Raw genomic sequence first — 19,264 nt, forward strand, 5'->3', positions numbered from 1 at the left:
TAGAATGAAAACAAAGTCAGCTCACCTCAGCACATCAAAATAGGGTTCAGAGGATTAGAGTTGGTCAAAAAACTGACAAAAAATTCACCTAATTTATTCAGAAAAATTAAAATTGAATCTTTTTGACTGGCTTGAGGATACAGCACCAGGGGCATATTACATCTTCAGACTGATGTGTAATTGCATGTGTACACTTACATAATGCTAGCCCACACCTTGCCAAGATTTAGCCAGTGCTGTCAATGCTAGCATTTTCCTCACCAGCACTAAATTCACTTTCTGTAGTTAAAGCTTTATTGTTGCAAGACAGACAATAGCAGATACAGAGCAAGAAAGGATTTTGGAGGTAGGCTTCTGCTCATTCTAGCTGAAAGAGCTCCCTCTTTTTTTCTGAAATCTTGGCTCACTCCTTGGAACTACACCAGCAGCAGCTGGGATATCTCTTGATTGTGACTAACTTTTTGCTATACTACTGAAGTGGTGTACAAGAACCACAATACACAATTTTATCTTTGAAAGTACAGTGTTCATTTCAGGAAAAAAAATAGGGGTACATGTCCCATGATTCAGGCATAATTTCAATTCCAAACTGAATTTAAATAGTACCGGTTTGACTGTCTCCTTGTTCAACACATTCCATTGTTATTCAACTAGTTCCATATTTTAGGCATTGTAAGATCCAATCTATATAGTTTAGCTCCTAGTTACCAATTATGAATATCTCATAACTATGGAATTTTACATTCAGCATACAGCTACTGCAGGTGAAGAATCAGTCAAAATACATTTACTTTAGAGGACATTCTTTACTTCTCATACCACTTTAACAGTGCAGTACCATATGCATGGGACTTAAGAGCAAAGAAACTTGTTTGATAAAAGTGACAAATCTACTGTAACCTCAATATTGAGAAATAAAGTTTTGTGAGGTTAAACTAGATTTGCTTACAAAAGAAATGGCTAAACTTGAACTCTGCAGAAGTGCTAGCTCCAATGACTGGCAGAAAATACTGCCCACTTTAAACACAATTTGAAATCACTGGCCCAGTGCTGAGGTTTTTTCCCCCATTCACATTTCATAAACAGCAGAAACAGTGCAGATCAACATGATCTGCTGGAATAGTCAGAGAGGAATTCAAACTTTAGTCTGATTGGTTTAATTTTTTTTTTTTTTTTTTTTTAGCAGGAGGAAAAAGAATAAAGTTACAAGATTCTTTTAATATTTTCACAATGTTAAACTAAAACTGAGCTCTAGGCTACATGTGTAAGTAAATCTAGAACACAAAAGGGTTAAATAAGATTTTCTTTAAAGATACAAGAACTTAAGCTTTCTTTACGTTTAACAAACTTCACAGAACAGATACTGCAAAGGAACAACCCCTCCAACTTTTTTTTTTTTTTAAGTGAATATTGCCCATAATCCACATTAACTTTGAGTAGTGTTCTCTTAAGAGCCACCTTGAAACCAACTGTGCATTTATAATAGGGTTAAAGGAGTAGGAGGGCTAAACAGCATCATCAGTATTAATGCAGATGAGTATCGTATATCAGTCAGAATGTCCACCAAACGCTATGCTAGGATTTTAGAGGAAAAGAAAGTACGTATCTCAGCAACAGCTGAAATCCATGATTTTTAAACTCGTCATGGTAAATGTTAAGAATATCCTCAGACTGCCCTGTCACCAGGAGGGAGTGGGACCATTTCCTGAAAATACAGTGGAAATTTTGTTACTGATTCCATAACCTTGAATAATAATAAAAAAAGTTTTGTTTACATAGCTTGCATTTTATAAATGATGGAACATTTCTGATTTATTTCATGGTTAAATAACAATAATACAGTCTGATGCTGAGTGTATTTTAAAAAAAAGTCTCATTAAATGGTTTGATGTGGCTACCAAACTAAAAAACAATTTAGCCTGTATGAAATTATTTACCTTTAACACATGCAGAAAAGAGGACGACTTATTTAAGCTCTCTTTCCCCACACACCTTTTTTGGAGTGACAATATGCTACTTCACCCCTTGGAAGTTTTACACAAGCCCAATTTTTCAAAACTATACAAAATCCTCCCCCCCTCCCAGTTTTTCTACCAAACTACCTGATTGTTAATGCTTTACTAACTTGGGTCAGAGAACCATATCCACCTAGACTACTGAGACAAATCAGCATGAATCCTCTTGACCTGCATAAACTTTGTCTGCAGCAGGAGACATGCTGATTTTTCTCTTTTTTTTTTCTGCTACAAACTAACAAGATCTGTGCACTCCAGCTCTATGTGGCTCAGTGTGAAAGAGCGCATAAGTCTAAACAACAGATCCAAAGTTTTCCATGTAATGCATTTCACATTCACTTGCTTTGCAACATTTGCGGGCAGAGATTTTCATGAGAGCATCGAGCTGCATAGAAACAAGGCTGACATAGCCCATTTGATTATCTTGTTAAAACTCAAGCTGATGAGGGATGCTTTCCTGGTTGTTCCCCAATACTGTTACTGAATTCTGTTTGCTACAATATGTCCTTTCCCCCCCAACTCCCACCCCCCAATATATATGTCTAGCTACAGAAAGTCAGTCTGTAGAATCCAGCCTTGGCTACTGTGCTGTGAATTAGCCTTATTTGATCAATCATCAGATACCTGCACTTAGCAAAAGGCAAACAAGAGCCAATCAGATTTCGGCCGGTGGGAATGGCAGCACTGGTCAGCATACATAACAACCGTGGTTAGAAATTCTATGGATGCCATGTAGAGAATATACACTGTTTACTGCTCTAGGATGTAACCAGCTTTAAAATGAGATCACCATAATTTAAATGAAGAAAAACAGGATCTCTGCAGCAAGTTAGATACAAAAATTTTTCATAAGAATCTCTGTTCCCCTCTTTTTGGCTTCCTGGGAAGAACCAGAAAGATGTTCCCTCCCCAGGAGAATCCCTGATGCTGGTGACATTGCCTAACCTCAAAAGCCACACGTGATGAAGGCACGGATGACCAGTCAGGTCTTCCGGGCTTAGCAGCTACCACGGCTGCTCTTAGTGGAGTTTCATCTCTTCAGGATGAACTAGAAGTGAAGAGGTGAAAGGCTGCACATTAAACACAGTTTGTCTGAAAGCCATGTGCATAGCAAACTTTTACACCAGCTTCTACTCAGCTATTTATTTTAACTCTGCAGCTGGAAGGTTTCCAGCATAAGGCTTTTAGAGTTTGACTCCAGCAATAACAGAAGCCTTTGGATTTTTTGTTTTGTTGTGTTTTAAATCCACTAGCCATGCTCGAAAAAATATTTCTTCATGTTTTAATTTTATACATTGGCTAGCAGGCACCTTTGCAACCAGCCAGAAATCAATTTCAACCACCATCAACCCCTAAACTACAGTACCAGGACGGTTGGCTAAAGAAAGGAAACTGATTGGCTGTAGTCTGAAACTTGCCCCGTACAAGGTGTCTGGCTGACTTTGTCCTAAATAAGGCTAACATTAGTGAACTAAGAACAGCATTTGGTTGCAGAGTCTCGCACTCAGGAACACCCTTCGCCAATGCGCTGGCATGATCTCCCTACTTTCCGGTCCAGTTTCACCATTTTCATAATGGCTTCCTCACGCCCACGTCCCATGTGGTCAAATGTGCAGTCATGTTGTTCGGGCAGGCGATGTAACATACAGAACACATAACCTGCCAAGGAGAAGGAAAGAATGTGTTGTGTTAAGGACTCTTGAAATGGCTGAATCCTATGTCACCAGGAGAGCAGCATTATGCCGGGGATTAGTGGGGTTTCAAGATCAATGAAAACTTCACATTTTCATTTGTTTTCATGATATTGTCACAATAAATATTGCTATGAACAACTTCAAATTCTGTGCTGTTTTGTATCATACACATTCAGTGGGAGACAACATAGTTTACACCTATATTTACAGCATTTTCTATGGCACATCTGAGTTCAAGTCATATATTAGTAATTTATTCTTGCAATCTACCCCTTGTGAGGAAGGAAGATTCCTATTTTACAGATGAGAGAGTAAAACCAACATTTTCTAAATTAGTCTCTGATTTTGGATGCCCAGCTGGAAATATCTAGGGTCTGATTTTCAGAGGCATTGAATACCCTCAGCTTCCTTTGACTTCTGTTGGAGTAGAGGGTGCTGAGCATGCTGTCCAGGGTGCCACAGTTTGGGGACCCAAATACCAAGGCACTCAAAATCAGAAGTTATTTTTGAAGATGTTGGCTCTGTTAGCACATCAACCCTGTGACTGAGCTGGGAAAAGAACCCAGATTTCCCAAGTCCACTCCCAGTTCAGTCTTTAAAACAGCTGTACTGAATGTCACTCTCTCTCTGTGTGTCAAAACCCGAGGATTCCCTGTCCTCACAATGCTATGTCATGCCATTATCCTTTTGGCTGTGGGTCAGTCTTCTTTCTCTCCCTTCCTGCCTCGCCAAGCTACTTAATACCATTCAGTCATCCAGAGCCCTACAGTTCAATAATAAAAGGCAGCCCTTTTTCAAAGGTGAAGAATGAAGCCTCTTCAGCACCCAGCCTTTTTCAATCTAGGGAGAGACTGGGAACCAAACTCCCTCATCTAGGGCTGTGCTCTGAACATTAGAGTGAGTATAAGGAAGTCTTGACTTCATATACTGTCTCTGACACGGATACTTGGTAACTGTGAACAGAGCTCCTCGCTGCCTCAGTTTCCCTATCAGTAAAATGAGGATAAGAATTACCTCACAGGGACACTGTAAGTAGTGTTTCTAAAGTAACTCCTCACTTAAAGTCGTCCTGGTTAACGTTGTTACGTAGCTGATCAATTACAGAACATGCTCGTTTAAAGTTCTGCAATGCTCTCATGATGTTTGGCAGCTGCCTGCTTTGTTCACTGCTTGCAGAAAGAGCAGCCCGTTGAAGCTAGCTGGTGGGGGCTTGGAACCAGGGTGGACCCTCCATCAGCTCCCCCCTAAGTTCCTTGCACAGCAGCACAAATTACCAGTTGCCAGCAGTTCAACTGTCCCTCCCCCCACTGCCATGTGCTGCTGCTGCCCTCTGCCCGGGAGCCTCCTGCTTGCTGTGCAGGAGGGGAGCTAATGTCAGGGTGTTCCCCCCCCCCCCGCTCCTGCCCCCTGCTTATCTTTTCTCCCTATAAAGCAGGGTGGGGACAGGACGGAGGGAGAGAGCTTGCTGGTGAGCTGCTGTCTCAATTTCCTGAGAGTGGTGTCAGCGTACTTAAAGGGGCCATGTGCATCTCTCCCTCCCCCACACACAGGGTGTGTCTCTCCCCCTTGGTTGCTGTGTCCTCTCCCTCCATTTGTGCTGCCTTGTAGAGAGTGTGAGGCTACATTAACAACAGCGTATTAACCCTTGAGGGCTCAGCCGAATGCTAGTTCATCATTTAACAGTAAAACATTCCCTGGGAAATATTCTGTCCTCTTACTTCACCACCTCAACCAAGCTTCACAGTCATCACTGCTGTGTATAGTATTCAATTGTTTGTTTAAAACTTATACTGTGTGTGTGTATAATATAGTCTTTTATCTGGTGAAAAAAAATTTCCCTGGAACCTAACCCCCCCTGTCATTTACATTAATTCTTATGGGGAAATTGGATTCGCTTAACATCGTTTTGCTTAAAGTCACTTTTTCAGGAACATAACTACAAGGTTAAGTGAGGAATTACTGTATATTACAAGACACCGCTATAGAGATGAAAGAACCTTTACACTGGTAAAATCCTTAAGAAAACTGATAAAAAAAATCCCTTTTTTTTTGTTTTTTTGCAAAACTAACTTGAAGACAAGATGGATTTATTTTGGCTCACAGTTTCAATGGCACCTGCTATAGACTTTGCTATATTTCAATCCTTATCTTGTGCAGAGTATGTATACTCGGGATACCAGCAACAAAAATGGAGTTTCCTTTACTTTACTTAACAAAACAGACAATGATTCAGCTAAATTAGGATATAAAACCTCTCTCCTCTATCCCTGTCCCCATTTATTCTCGACTGCTGATCCACAGCAAACATACGCAGAAAGTACCAAGCACTTTCAAGGTCAGATGGTAAAGATTGTTTAAGTAAGAATGCCCTTGGGTATCAGCTTATCAGGCTACTTGTCTGATTCTCTCATGTACGTTATGGGGTAGGGAACATCTCCAACTGAGATTGGCATTTCCTTTCTCCATTTGTTGAAAATAGGACATCAGACTGCTGAACCAGTACCAAGTGGATGGCATAGGAATATAGCAACTTCCATATTGGATCAGAGCTGAGGTCCAGCTAGTCCAGTATCCTATCTCTGAAAGTGGCAAGTACCAGATGTTTTACAAGGAAGTGCAAGCAACCATGCAGTAAACAGATATGGTATAATCTGCCCACCATGAAGGTCTCATCCTAATCCCTGCTGGAAATTGCCTTAAACCCTGCAATATGAAGTTTCATATCCTTTCCACCTTTTTTTTTTTTAATTAATCATTAGCTAACAAATCCAGATATTCTTGCTATCCATATAAATGTCCAATCCTTTTTTGAATCTTGCTAAAACACTTGGCTTCAATGACATTCTGTGGCAGAGAGTTCCAGAGTCTAATTATGCATTGTGTGAAACTGTATTTCCTTTTATCAGTTTTGAATTTGTCATGTTTCAGCTTCATTGACTGTCTCCTTGTTCTTGTGTTATGAAGCAGGGAGAACAGAAGCATTTGCTCTTTCTTCTCTAGATCATTGTTTTATGTAACTATCATGTCCTATCTTATTTTGTCTCCTTCTAAGGTAAACACCCATTATTTTCATGCTCTACATATCAGAGTTTTTCTAAGCCCCAGTCATTCTCACCACTCTTTTCTGAGACCCCTCTAATGCTGCAACATCCTTTCTGAGATGAGGTGAGCAGTAATTTACACACTATCCTAAATAAAGGTATTCCATCAATATTTTCTCTATTACTCTCTGATTCAATCCTCATGCATCCTAACATTTTTTTAAAAAACCTGCAACTGCACACTGACAGAAATTCATCAAACTGTCCACAAAAGTATCCAGATGCTTTTCTTGAGTGGATTCTGTTAATTTAGAGTCTCACTATTCCAGTGGGGCAGTGAATGTTCTAAACTATTTTCAGCTGTCTCTTATTGCCAGGGCTTTTGTTTTTTATAAATATGTGCAAGTGAGAGCAATGCCTTAAAAACTCATATGGAAAATTTATAGACTGTTCATACGGAATAGTGATAATGCCTACAACTGAATTAATAAATAAAAATCCCAGCATTAAAAACCGATATCCAATACAGGATTTTTAACATTTTACTTAAGACAAGTTTTTATATTATTAGCTTTTCTTTTACATTATGCATTGGGCTTTTTAAATAGGTAAAGGATAAAATTCTCAAAAGTGCTTAAGAATTTAAATGAGCCATGCATCATCCTATTGGAGCTAGGCTGTATAACCACATAGTTCTGAAGAATTTTTCACTAGTTCACAGCTGTATTATGGCTTCTGTATTCTCTCCTGGCTTCACCAGCCTTGGGAATCAAGGTGTGCACTACGTAGTCAGTTGTGTGTGGGAGTGCCCATTCCAGACCCAGGCTCATCAACTTTGACAGCAATTACATTATTAATTTATGTGCACTAGCAGAAAAGGCCAATATGTTTATCTCTATTCTTATCCTTAAAACCAGTTCAAATTTAGAGATGAAACTGTCTCCTGAGAAACAGGAGCTCCCTCTTGGTTAGAAAGCAGAGTTAGATTAATGAGCTCTTGTGGTATATTTACTGTTAGTTCATTACTGAAAGATACTGGATACAGGCTGTCTTTTCTAAAGGATATTCATACAGAAATGCACAAGTGCCTTTGCTAGCCCACTTTAACTAATGAGCAAAATAACTTCTTGCTGGGGAAAAATCTGTCAGCTAAGGCTAGTTTAGCAAAAGCAGAGTCATACCAAAAATACGGCAAAATGAGAGTTCAGCTCCGGGTGGTAGATCTCAATGTGCTACACTTCATGTCAGGAATAGGCTACGAACTGTGCTCTCTACACTACATTCATCTAATGCAGCACTGTGGAAAGATGTACTGAGGCATTAATACTTTATAGGTAGGACCCTACCAAATATGAGGGAGGGATAACTCAGTGGTTTGAGCATCGGCCTGCTAAACTCAGGATTGTGAGTTCAATCCTTGAGGGGGCCATTTAGAGAACTGGGGTAAAAATCTGTCTGAGGATTGGTCCTGCTTTGAACAGGGGGCTGCACTAGATGACCTTCTGAGGTCCCTTCCAACCCTGATATTCTGTGATTCTATGAAATTTGTGGTCTACTTTGATTAATTTTACAGTTACAGGATTTTTAAAATCATAAATTTCATAATTGCAACTATTTAAATCTGAAATTTCAGTGTTGTAGTTAAAGGGTTCTTGACCCAAAAAGGAGTTTGGGGGGGGGGGTTGTGGTACTGCTCCCCTTACTTCTGTGCTGCTGCTGGTGGCAGGGCTGCCTTCAGAGCTGGGCACCTGGAGAACGGCGACTGCTGGCCAGGAGCCTAGCTCTGAAGATAGAGCTTCCACCAGCAGCAGCGCAGAAGGATGGCATAGTAAGATACTGCCACCCTTACTTCTGCGCTGCTGCCTGCAGAGCTAGGCCCTCAGTCAGCAGCCACCACTCTCCCACCACCCAGCTCTGAAGGTAGCAGTGCAGAAATAAGGATGGCATGGTATGGTATTGCCACCCTTACTTCTGTACTGCAGCTTCAGAGCTTGGTACCTATCCAACAGCCTTCACTCTCCGACCGCCCAGCTCTGAAGGCAGTACAGAAGTATGGGTGGCAATACCGCAACTCCCCTAAAATAACCTTGTGATCTCCCTGCAATTCCCATTTGAGAAGTGCTGGTTTCCTCTGTGAAATCTGTATAGTATGAAGTAAAAGCACACAAAAGACCGATTTCATGGTCCGTGACACGCTTTTCATGGCCATGAATTTGGTAGGGCCCTACTTATAGGATCTTTTAAGTGCAGTAGGGAGCTATTCTCTGCAGTCCATCATCAAAACGAGGCTTCCGCTACATTAATCAGAACTTCAATTTGACACTGGGAGCTAGGACTGCACCCAGTATAACATCTCTCTCTAGAGTACTCATGCCATTTCAAGTGACCTTGAAAATGGTGGAAGCATCATTCAAAGAAAGTCTGTAAGGCAACAAAGAACAGCTGTGAAGTCTGCCCTTCATTTTTCATCCTTCCTGAGCACTCTACTGGAGTAAATACATTTCAGATGAAGGCCACTAAAGCAGCACCTAAGATGGGAGAGCATGTCAGACTTCTGTTCTTACTCTGTGTTAAAAAGTGATGGTGAAATGCTGCTGAGTCCCTGTTAAGAAAGAAGCTGTTCCTATCACTAGACAAGAATATGGAACAACACCCATTGAGAGCTTCCACGAAAAAGTGCTAAAAAAAACAACAACCAACCACCCCACATTTAATTCTTTTTGACGTTTTGACTTCTGAGTTTTGAAGGCAGCTAGCTGCTAAAATACCAGTGAAGTAATAGATGAAGCATTAGAAACAATTAAAATAAATGGCATAGTAATTCACTAGGGAAAAGTCAGGATGGAGTTTTGGAGGGTTCTTAATTCCCCCAAATGGCATCAATTCAGTTCAATTCCTTTTCTTGTCAGGATAACTCAATGGAAGGAAATATGGTCCTGGAACATGGCTCATATGCAGAGTAGGTGTTGTAGGTGTTACTGTAAGCCAACCGTTTTACCCTCATTGCAAGCCAGCAACTGAAAGCTATAGCAAGAAGGACTGGGTATTCTCTTTGAGGTCTACAGATCTGCCAAAACCCTAATCTTCCAGTAGTAGAGTCCATTGGAAAGTTTCAAGGAGTCCTATTCCTGATAAATATCTATATGAGTATTTCAGTGACTAACTAGCATGTTAAACAGAAAGGGAGAAAACATTTCCAAATGCTGATCCCTCTGTTTAAGAATCCAAAAACCTGTCATGACGAGACCTTTTTCTTTGGGATATGAGCATGTCTTGAGAAGCTAGCAAAAGAAAGAAAAATTGCCCAAGTACAAGTATCAACAAAGACTATTCTTATTAAATATTTATGTAGTGCTATAACTTTGAATGGTGATTTAGAGATATTGAAGACAATGCCCCATCTCAAAAATTAAGTCTAAATTATCAAAAAAGCAACTGCACATTGACCTAACTACCCTGTAATAACTGCTCAACTTTCAGCACTTCTAAGCTTTAGTTTTTGTAGGAATCAGAAATGTTCAGACTTACCCCAAAGTTTTCATAGCAAATGTGCCAGGCTGTAGACCCATCCACCGATGTTGAGACAAAACCCCAAACTCCACTTTAGTGGGGTTTTATTTTAATATTTCCAAAAAGACCTCAATTCATACAATTGAAAAAACCTCATTACTGTAAGCTGACAAAGTATCTGACTGTAAAATTCTATAAAAATTGTAAATATTTTCTGGATCATAAATTTGAAAACATTAGTAATGTTCAGAGTTGGTTCACTAGTCAAAGCGAAAGTGAGCAATTCTCTTCTGAAATACTGGATCAAACAGCAACCTATTAGTTTTCAAAGTTATGCACAGGGATTGTGGCCATATGCACAAGCCATTCTGAAAGTTGACTCTCCCCCAAATATGTATTCAACATCAACCCTGCTGCAGCCTTAGAAGGAGAAGCTTCCCTGGGTAGGTAAATGGAGGTGATGCCAAGACTCACAGCCAAAGTCAGAGTGCTTGAAATTTTAAATTCAGTCCTAGCTTCACACTAGTGCTGTCGTTTGTCAGCTTTATTCCTGAATGAAAAGGCACAAATTCAAAGTCACCAGAATTTGCAGCTCATGCCACTTCTGAATTTTAATTAATAACACACTTGTTTCCTCACAGATACTCTCTTTGGAGCCTCTTCAAAAGTGGTCCAATAAAGCCACAGACTTATTCCTGTGCAGAATTCCGCTCCATACATTCTAGCTTCTTTCACTTCTCTTGCAAGAAATTTTACACTTTCCTGATGATTTGAAATTCTAATCAACAGAGGTTCAAGCAGAACCTAAAAATACCTAAATACCTTGGAGACGAAGGTACTGCAAAAGTTACACACCAAAGTGCAGTATTGTCTAGGGGTGCATGTGTGTGTTTACTTAGAATTCTATATAATGATTATGTGCAAGCATAAAATGTAGAAACAGAGGTTAAAATATCTGCAAAATGTAAACAGGCCAATACTTTTAAAGGACCAAAACTGCAGACCTATTTACATCGGCAGACAGTAAATTTGTGTGCATGTCCAGATCATAAGTGCACAGAAAAAGTTTGCAAATCAAGAGCTGTTCCAGTGGGAAGCACTAAAGTTTATTCACACACACAATCTTTGCTAAGGCATAAAGGAATGGATTTTCAAGCATTTTCCACACTTACAACAGGGGCCAGATTTTGAGACAGCTCCATTCCCATTTAGGTACCTAGAGATGAATGGGAACTGCTAGGTGCTGAGCTCTTGAAAATGTGACACTTAAACGTTAGACTAGCTCCTTTTTTAACCTCTTCCCCCTCTTATCCCCAATTAGATTTATACAGAATAAGAGTTTTGTTCAGCCACTATAGGTGGACTTGACAATTCAAAACCACACTCCATTACAGCTAAACTGCAGCAATTCTGTCCCATGTAATCCCAAAAACTAATAAACAAGGTAAACTATTGAAGGCACCTTTTTGCTTCCCACAACAATTGACCACCCTTCACAATAACTCTTCCCTCCTCCTATCAAGGGGAGGGAGGAAGTGAACTTTAACATGCAAAATGTAGTGTCATCTGATTATCCCATTCTTTCCCCAGCAAACTAGTATATGCCTCCAGTGCCACCTTTCTGTTGCACTTTCTGGACTCTAGAGCACAGCATGGACAGAACTTGCTGCTCTGGTGGATGGCATCCTGTCCATTTACAATGGAAAAACATTCATCTTCATCCTTCTGGACTTCTCTGGGGCATTGATGCTATAAGCCACCAGATTCCAGTACAGTTTCCAAGAGGCTGGCAGGCATGAATCGAACTGCCCTGAGATGTCACTGTTCTCTTTTTTTTGTACTGCTGCTCATCAATGTAATATTGAAATTATTTCTTGTAAAAAACAAAGATAGTCAATAGCAAAGTCTCTATTTGATTGTCTATTTCTTGACTCTTCTCTTTTTGGATTATAGAAAACTGCTTGGAGTGACAACGTGTTTGCGGCTGACCGGGGGTGGTAATTGCTTTTTGGGAGTTTTTTACTTTGTTTTGGAGGGGCGGGGGAAGGGGTTCTTCTGGAAAAGCTTTATCAAAGAAGGTTTTGAAGCACTTTCTAAAAGTAGGACAGACCCTGAATTCATCTAATCGGTAGAAATTGGTTCACAGTCAGAGGCCCTCAATTGAGAAGCTTTATCCCAAAGCTCTCACATAGCATGTTGTGAGTTTTGTGATTTGTGTTATTACAAAGGGCACAACTTTCTTGGCAGTTCTTAGGTGGAGCTGAAATCTGATCCACTGATTTCTTTGAAGATTAGGACCAAGGCTTTAAATTGCATCAAAACTGGACTGGGAGCCAGTGTCAGGTCCAGAGGATGGACTGTAAGTACTCATGTGAACCAAAACTACGCAGGAGGCAGGCAGCTGAATTTTGTACTGTCTGGGGCCTTTGTACAGTGTTCACATTCAGCTTCAGATATAGTGAATTATAGTAGTCAAGCCTTCAGGTGACTAATGCATGAACCACTGAGCCTAGTCCTCTCCTGGAAGGAATGGGCAGAGTTTCCTAGCAAGCTGGAGGTAAAAAGAAGTTTGAGTCAGATGGTACCTGATTATCCAAGCTAAGTGATAGTCAAACGATACCATGGGGCTTTGCACCACTTTGATGAATGTACATGGTATGCTTTCAATGGAAAGGATAGGTAGGTGCAGGAAGATAGTGCCTCAACTAGTTCTTCAAACCTTTTCCCTCTGTTGACGAGCATCATTTCTGTGTTGCCTGGGTTGTGTTTGAGCCAGCTGCTGTTTCATGCAGGCACTGAGCCCTTGCAGAAATGGTTAAATATTAGTAGCGGTAGCATCATTGGAGAATGAGGCCAGGTCTACACTAGGAGCTCTTTGCTGGTATACTTATACCAGCATACTATACCAGGAAAGTGGTCCTAGCATGTATGCCAGCAAAACTGTCCTTTGTACCTGTATAATAAAACCATCCCCTCCTGGCGAAATAATCTATACTAGCAAAAGTGCTGCATCCATGTTAGATGCTTCTGCCAGCACAGCTATGTCAGTCAGAGATCACACCTCATTACACCACGACTGATATAGGTAGGCCAACAAAAGTTTGTAGAGTAGACCTGGCCTGAGATGTACAGTTGGGTGTCAGTATATTGGCACTGGATCCCATGAATTCTCACTCTACCTTCAAATGGTCTCAGGTAAATACTGAAGAGAATTGGGGATAATGTGGATCCCTGCAAGATCCATAGGCGAGGCCCTTCAGAGAAGGGAAGTAGTTACCTATCATCACTCTCTGAGTTCTGCTAGAAAGGAGCATTTGAAACCATATGAGCATAACAATGTGTCTGAACCTATAGAGCAGAGGATCTCAAACTGTGGGTCAGGACCCCAAAGTGGGTCATGAACCCCTTTGAATGGGGTCACCAGGGCTGGCTTAGACTTGCTGGGGCCTGGGGCCCCACTGCCCAGGGCTGAAGCCAAATCCTGAGGGCTTCAGCCCTGGGTGGTGGGGGTCAGGTTGCAGGCCCCCTGCCTGGGGCTGAAGCCCTTGAGGTTTGGCCCCCTTGCCAGAGTGGTGGGGCTCAGGCTTTGGCCTCCCCACCCAGGGCACTGGGGTTTGGGTGGGCTCAGGCTTTGGTCCCCCCTCTGGGGGTAATGACGTAATTTTTGTTGTCAGAAGGGGGTCATGGTGCAATGAAGTTTGAGAACCCCCGCTAAAGAGTAATTATGGACAGTTATACCTCCAACACAAGGGCCTTCAAGTTTTAGTTCTCTCCCCTGTACCATTCCATACCTATAGGGAGCCATTGAGAGCTAGTGAGACAGCATGGGCTTCACGGCTAAGGGTGTGAGGGAAGTACCCAAACCTAAGCCATTCTTTTTAGGCGACAAATCTGAGGAACTCTTTCAGATTGAGGTGTCATTAGAGAAGGTTTGGAACAAATTGATAAACTAAACAATAAGAAGTCACCAGGACCAGATGGTATTCACCCATGATTTCTGAAGGAACTTGGATGTGAAAATGCTGAACTACTAACTGTGGTTTGTAACCCATCATTTAAATCAGCTTCTGTACCAAATGATTGGAGGATAGCTAATATGATGCCAATTTTTAAGAAAGGTTCCAGAGGATCCTGGCAATCACAGGCTGGTAAGCCTGACTTCAGTACCAGGCAAAATGTGGGAAACTATAGTAAAGAATAAAATTATCAGACACATAGATGAAAATAATTTGTTGGGGGAAGAGTCAACATGGTTTTTGTAAAGGGAAATCATGCCTCACCAATCTACTAGAATTTTTTGAGGGGGTCAACAAGCATGTGGACAAGGGAGATCCTATGGATATAGTGTACTTAGATTTTCAGAAAGGCTTTGACAAGGTTCCTCACCAAAGGTTCTTAAGCAAAGTAAACTGTCATGGGATAGAGGGAAGGTCCTCTCATGGACTGGCAACTAATTAAAAGATAGGAAACAAAGGGTAGAAATAAATGGTCAATTTTCAGAATGGAGAGTGGTGAATAATGGTGTCCCCCAGGGGTCTGTAGTGGGACCAGTCCTATTCAACATATTCATAACTGATCTGGAAAAGGGGCAAACAATGAGGTGGCAAAATCTGCAAATGATACAAAACTAGTCGAGATAGTTAAGTCCCAAGCAGACTGTGAAGAGCTACAAAAGGATCTCACAAAACTGGGTGACTGGGCAACAAAATCGCAGATGAAATTCATTGTTGATAAATGCATGTACATTGGAAAACATAATCCCAACTACACATATAAAATGATGGGGTCTAAATTAGCTGTTACCATGCAAGAAAGATCTTGGAGTCATTGTGGATAGTTCTCTAAAAACATCCACTCAATGTGCAGTGGCAGTCAAAAAAACTAACATTGTTGGGAATCATTAAGAAAGGGATAGATAATAAAAGAAAGAAAACATCACATTGCCACTATATAAATCCATGGTATGCCCACATCTTGAATACTACATGCAGATGTAGTTTCTCCATCTCAAAAAGAGATATATTGGAACTGGAAAAGGTTCAGAAAAGGGCAACAAAAATTATTAGGGGTATGGAACGGCTTCTAAACGAGGAGTGATTAATAAGAGACTTTTCAGCTTGGAAAAGAGATGACTAAGGTGGGGATATGATAGAGGTCTCTAAAATCATGACTGGTGTGGAAAAAGTAAATAAGGAAGTGTTATTTTCTTATAACACAAGAACTAGGGGTCACCAAATGAAATTAATAGGCAGCAGGTTTAAAACAAAAGGAAGTACTTTTTCATACTATGCACAATCAACCTGTGGAACTCCTTGCCAAAGGATGTTGTGAAGACCAAGACTATAACAGGGTTCAAAAAAGAACTAGATATGTTCATGGAGGATAGGTCCATCAATGGCTATTAGCCAGGATGGGCAGGGATGGTGTCCCTAGCCTCTGTTTGCCAGAAGCTGGGAATGGGCAACAGGATGGATCACTTGATGATTACCTGTTCTGTTCATTCCATATGGGGCATCTGGCATTGGCCACTGTTGGTAGACAGGATACTGGGATAGATGGACCTTTGGTCCGACCCAGTATGGCCATTCTTATGTTCTATGCTAAAAGAAAACAAGCAGCTCTACACCTCCTTTACCAGATGCTACCATCATCTCCTCCAAGTTTTGTTTGGCTAAAATTAGTGCCTGATAATAGATGATTGAAGCTGATCCCTAACAAGACTGAGATGATGTTGGTGGGAAGAAGGAAGTACTTGGAAGAACTCACCTCCATTACAACACCCACCAATGAAGGTCTCTGCACTCAAACTGTTGGACCCAATCACACCAGACACTGATCTGGCCACTGTGATCCATGTTTTCATGTCTTCAGGCTTGACTACAGTAGGTTTTTTTTGGGGAAGCTTTATAGTGATAGACTCAAGGAGCTCCATCCGTTTAGCTTAACGAAGATCAGGTTAAGGGGTGACTTGATTACCATCTATAAATACCTACCTGAGGAACAAATATTTAATAAAGGACTCTTTAATTTAGTAGAGAAAGATTGAACATGCTCCAATAGTTGGAAGATGAAACTAGAAAAATTCAGACTGGAGGAACTAAGACATCAATTTTTAACTGTGCGAGTAATTAACCATTGTAACAACTTACCAAGAGTCATGGTGGATTCTCCACTACAGACAATTTTTAAATCAAGATGGGATGTTTTTCTAAAAGATAGGATTTAGGAATTATTTTGAGGAAGTTCTATGACCTGTGTAATACAAGAGATCTGATTAGATGATCACAATGGTCTCTTCTGGCCTTGGAATTTACTAACTCTCTTTACTGAGGAATGCAGCCAAATGCCCTGAAGAAACTACAGGTGGTTCAGAATGAAATCATGCCTGGTAACAAGTTACCAGAGACACACAACTCCAACTGCCACTCCCTAAACTGGCTCCCAGTTGTAGTCACTGTACTGATTTCCAAATTGGCACAGCACTGGTCCTAGCTAACTTAGAGATCACATCTTCCTCTGCAATAATCACCTTGCACAAAAGCTTTACTCTACCGGAGTAAATTTTTTGACAAACATGAAAATTCCTTTCCACAGAGACAAATTTCATGGTTGAATGATAATGTAAATATATATATCTAGAACTCTAAACATATAAAATATAGATTCATTCTATCTTTTCAGTGAGCTGGAAATGCCTAGAAGATCAGGACAGCTAGGAGGCCAGAGAGCTCATTTTTCAGTATTTGTCTGTAACAGGAGATAGTTATAGTCAGTGGTTTTGTTGGAAAGCATTAGCAGGTCATACTCCATCAGCAAAAATACCTGGATTACATGTATCTACTGACCCACTGCCCAAGACAGAATTTGTAACACAGAGCTATATTAAAGTATCTTAATACATTTTATTTCAATAAATCTATGGCAGGGCAGAGAAGCTGCAGGTGTTCCACGAGTAAAACAGATCTGTTTTACATTCTCCTCCATCCTTGGGCTTTACATGGCTAAGAGAAAGAATTAAACTTACTCTACAAGGCTGGAAATGACTGCCCTGTTATCAAGTATAGTGCATGTCGGGGCAGATAATCAGCAGAGAAGAGATTACCTCCTACTGAGGATACAAAATGCTGCTGCACTGTTTAAAATTATTAGACATCATTCATAACAAGGTAGCAGTAATCATCAAAGCAGAGTATTTATGCAACTCTCCCCTTTACAAAGGGAAAGAGGACTTAATTTGTTTTAAAAGATATTATTGGCATTAAAGCTACTAAACATTAGGGGAATCCTAAAATAATCTGCTGGTTTTTCAAGTGAAGGAAAATGGACCAGATAAGACAAATGTAAAAATTGAAGAAATTGCTAAGATACAAAGCAACCCTTCTAGAGACTTGTACAGAGTACTTTAGAAACTCTTGCTCTATAGATTCCATTGTGATCCAGTTTATTCCCCTGATACTCCCCATCAGACTGCTCTAAAAGAGCAGTCGTCAATGGAAACAAAATTGTGTTACAGTCCAGCTTAATGAAGCTCCCAATGCAATTTGTGCACACTGTCACTTTAAAGTTTAAAAAAATATGCTTTTCTGCTGATGTTTTTTATTGCCTCCTTCCAGACAGTCGCATCTTTGCACAAACTATAATTACTTTTTTCCTCTCTTCTGTAGGAACTGCTCTGTGCTGGTAACGTCTGCTTTCATTGCACAACTCCAGCAACATTGACCTTTAATGATATTTTTCAAAAAGAGGGAAAAAAACCAAGCCACAAATCCCAGCAATTCACCAAACAATTGAGCTTTGGAAATAAATGAGCCAAACTCATCTCCTGTTTCCCCAAACTTTATAAATGGCAGGGTCTCTGAGTAAGCGTGAGGGATGAAGGTAACACTTCTGCATTCAACATGCTTTTGCTGGGAACCTTGTCTCTCTCTCTCTCTCACTCACTCACACACACGAAGAGAGATGAGTCACATTATGGTAAAGCTTTTTATCCAAATTAATATATTTATTTAAACTCCAGGAAAAATGGCCCAAGGCAGTTTTACCACAGATAGTGACATGTTCCTTCTATCATTTCTATTCCAAGAGCAGAAGAGGGAGAGTGCTAACTCCTTAGTGCTGGAAATTAGGGTATCTAGATATTAATGCAAAGCGTCTTAGAGCTTATCAAGTGATCCCAAGTTAATTCCCTGCTACAGAGGGACAGACAGAGACAGAGACACACACACACACCTGCAGATGTTCCAGGAAACCCAGACAGCACCAACAGATGGGCTGGTGACCTTGTTTATTCCACAGTCTCCTGTGATCACTGTAGCCAGCCTTTCCTTGTCTTTTTAAAGATGTTCTTTTCAACTGAGTGCTCACTAAAAGCTACCAACAAAAGTGATAACTGAACTGAAATCAGCAAGAGAAGGGGAAGACATCAAAGAGTGTAAGATGCATCAGAATGTTTCTCTGAGTCTTCCCACTCATGCTTTAGGACTGGAGCACCACTAGGCTGCAGGCAAACAAGTCTCATCCTGGATTCACATGGCAAACATATCATTCCATGACATCTATGATATAAAGTAAAAGTTTATGCCTCAGAGCCTCAGGTTAGTTAGGAAGTACTGTTGATTCACTTTGCAGTTCTAATACTGGATAGAACATATGTCTCTTCTGATACCCTTGATGGTGTGTAAGACTGAGAGGTGAAGAACCTAATGAGAAAGATGAGCATGTTTCCCTTCTGACTTGCTTTATTTTCTTCCCTCTCTTGCAAACAGGACCTAAGTCAATGCACACAATTATACATATAGGCAAAAAGCCATCAGTGGTGCAAGGCTGCCATGAGGTCAGAGGGAAACAACTGAGATGCTTGCACATGAATGCAAGGAGTTTGGTCAAAACAGATATTATAGGGATTACAAAAACATGGTGGAATTACACTCATGACTAGGATATGAGTATTGAAGGGTCTGTGCTATTTAGGAGAGCTAGGAATAAAGGTAAAAGCTGCGTGTGG

At 40.6% G+C, this 19,264-nt stretch overlaps 1 protein-coding gene across 1 annotated transcript in view; it reads right to left on the reverse strand.

The window, feature by feature from the left end:
• Positions 1–2,728: 2,728 nt before the first annotated feature.
• Positions 2,729–19,264, reverse strand: part of ZFAND3 (zinc finger AN1-type containing 3) — a 266,127-nt gene continuing 249,591 nt past the window's right edge. The window contains exon 7 of the mRNA XM_050948639.1: positions 2,729–3,674. Within this exon, the coding sequence (XP_050804596.1) occupies positions 3,520–3,674 (155 nt within the window). The 3' untranslated portion in view covers positions 2,729–3,519. The remainder of the gene's footprint in view (positions 3,675–19,264) is intronic.

The sequence above is a fragment of the Gopherus flavomarginatus genome, chromosome 4 (assembly GCF_025201925.1).
Source record: "Gopherus flavomarginatus isolate rGopFla2 chromosome 4, rGopFla2.mat.asm, whole genome shotgun sequence".
NCBI lineage: Eukaryota > Metazoa > Chordata > Testudines > Testudinidae > Gopherus > Gopherus flavomarginatus.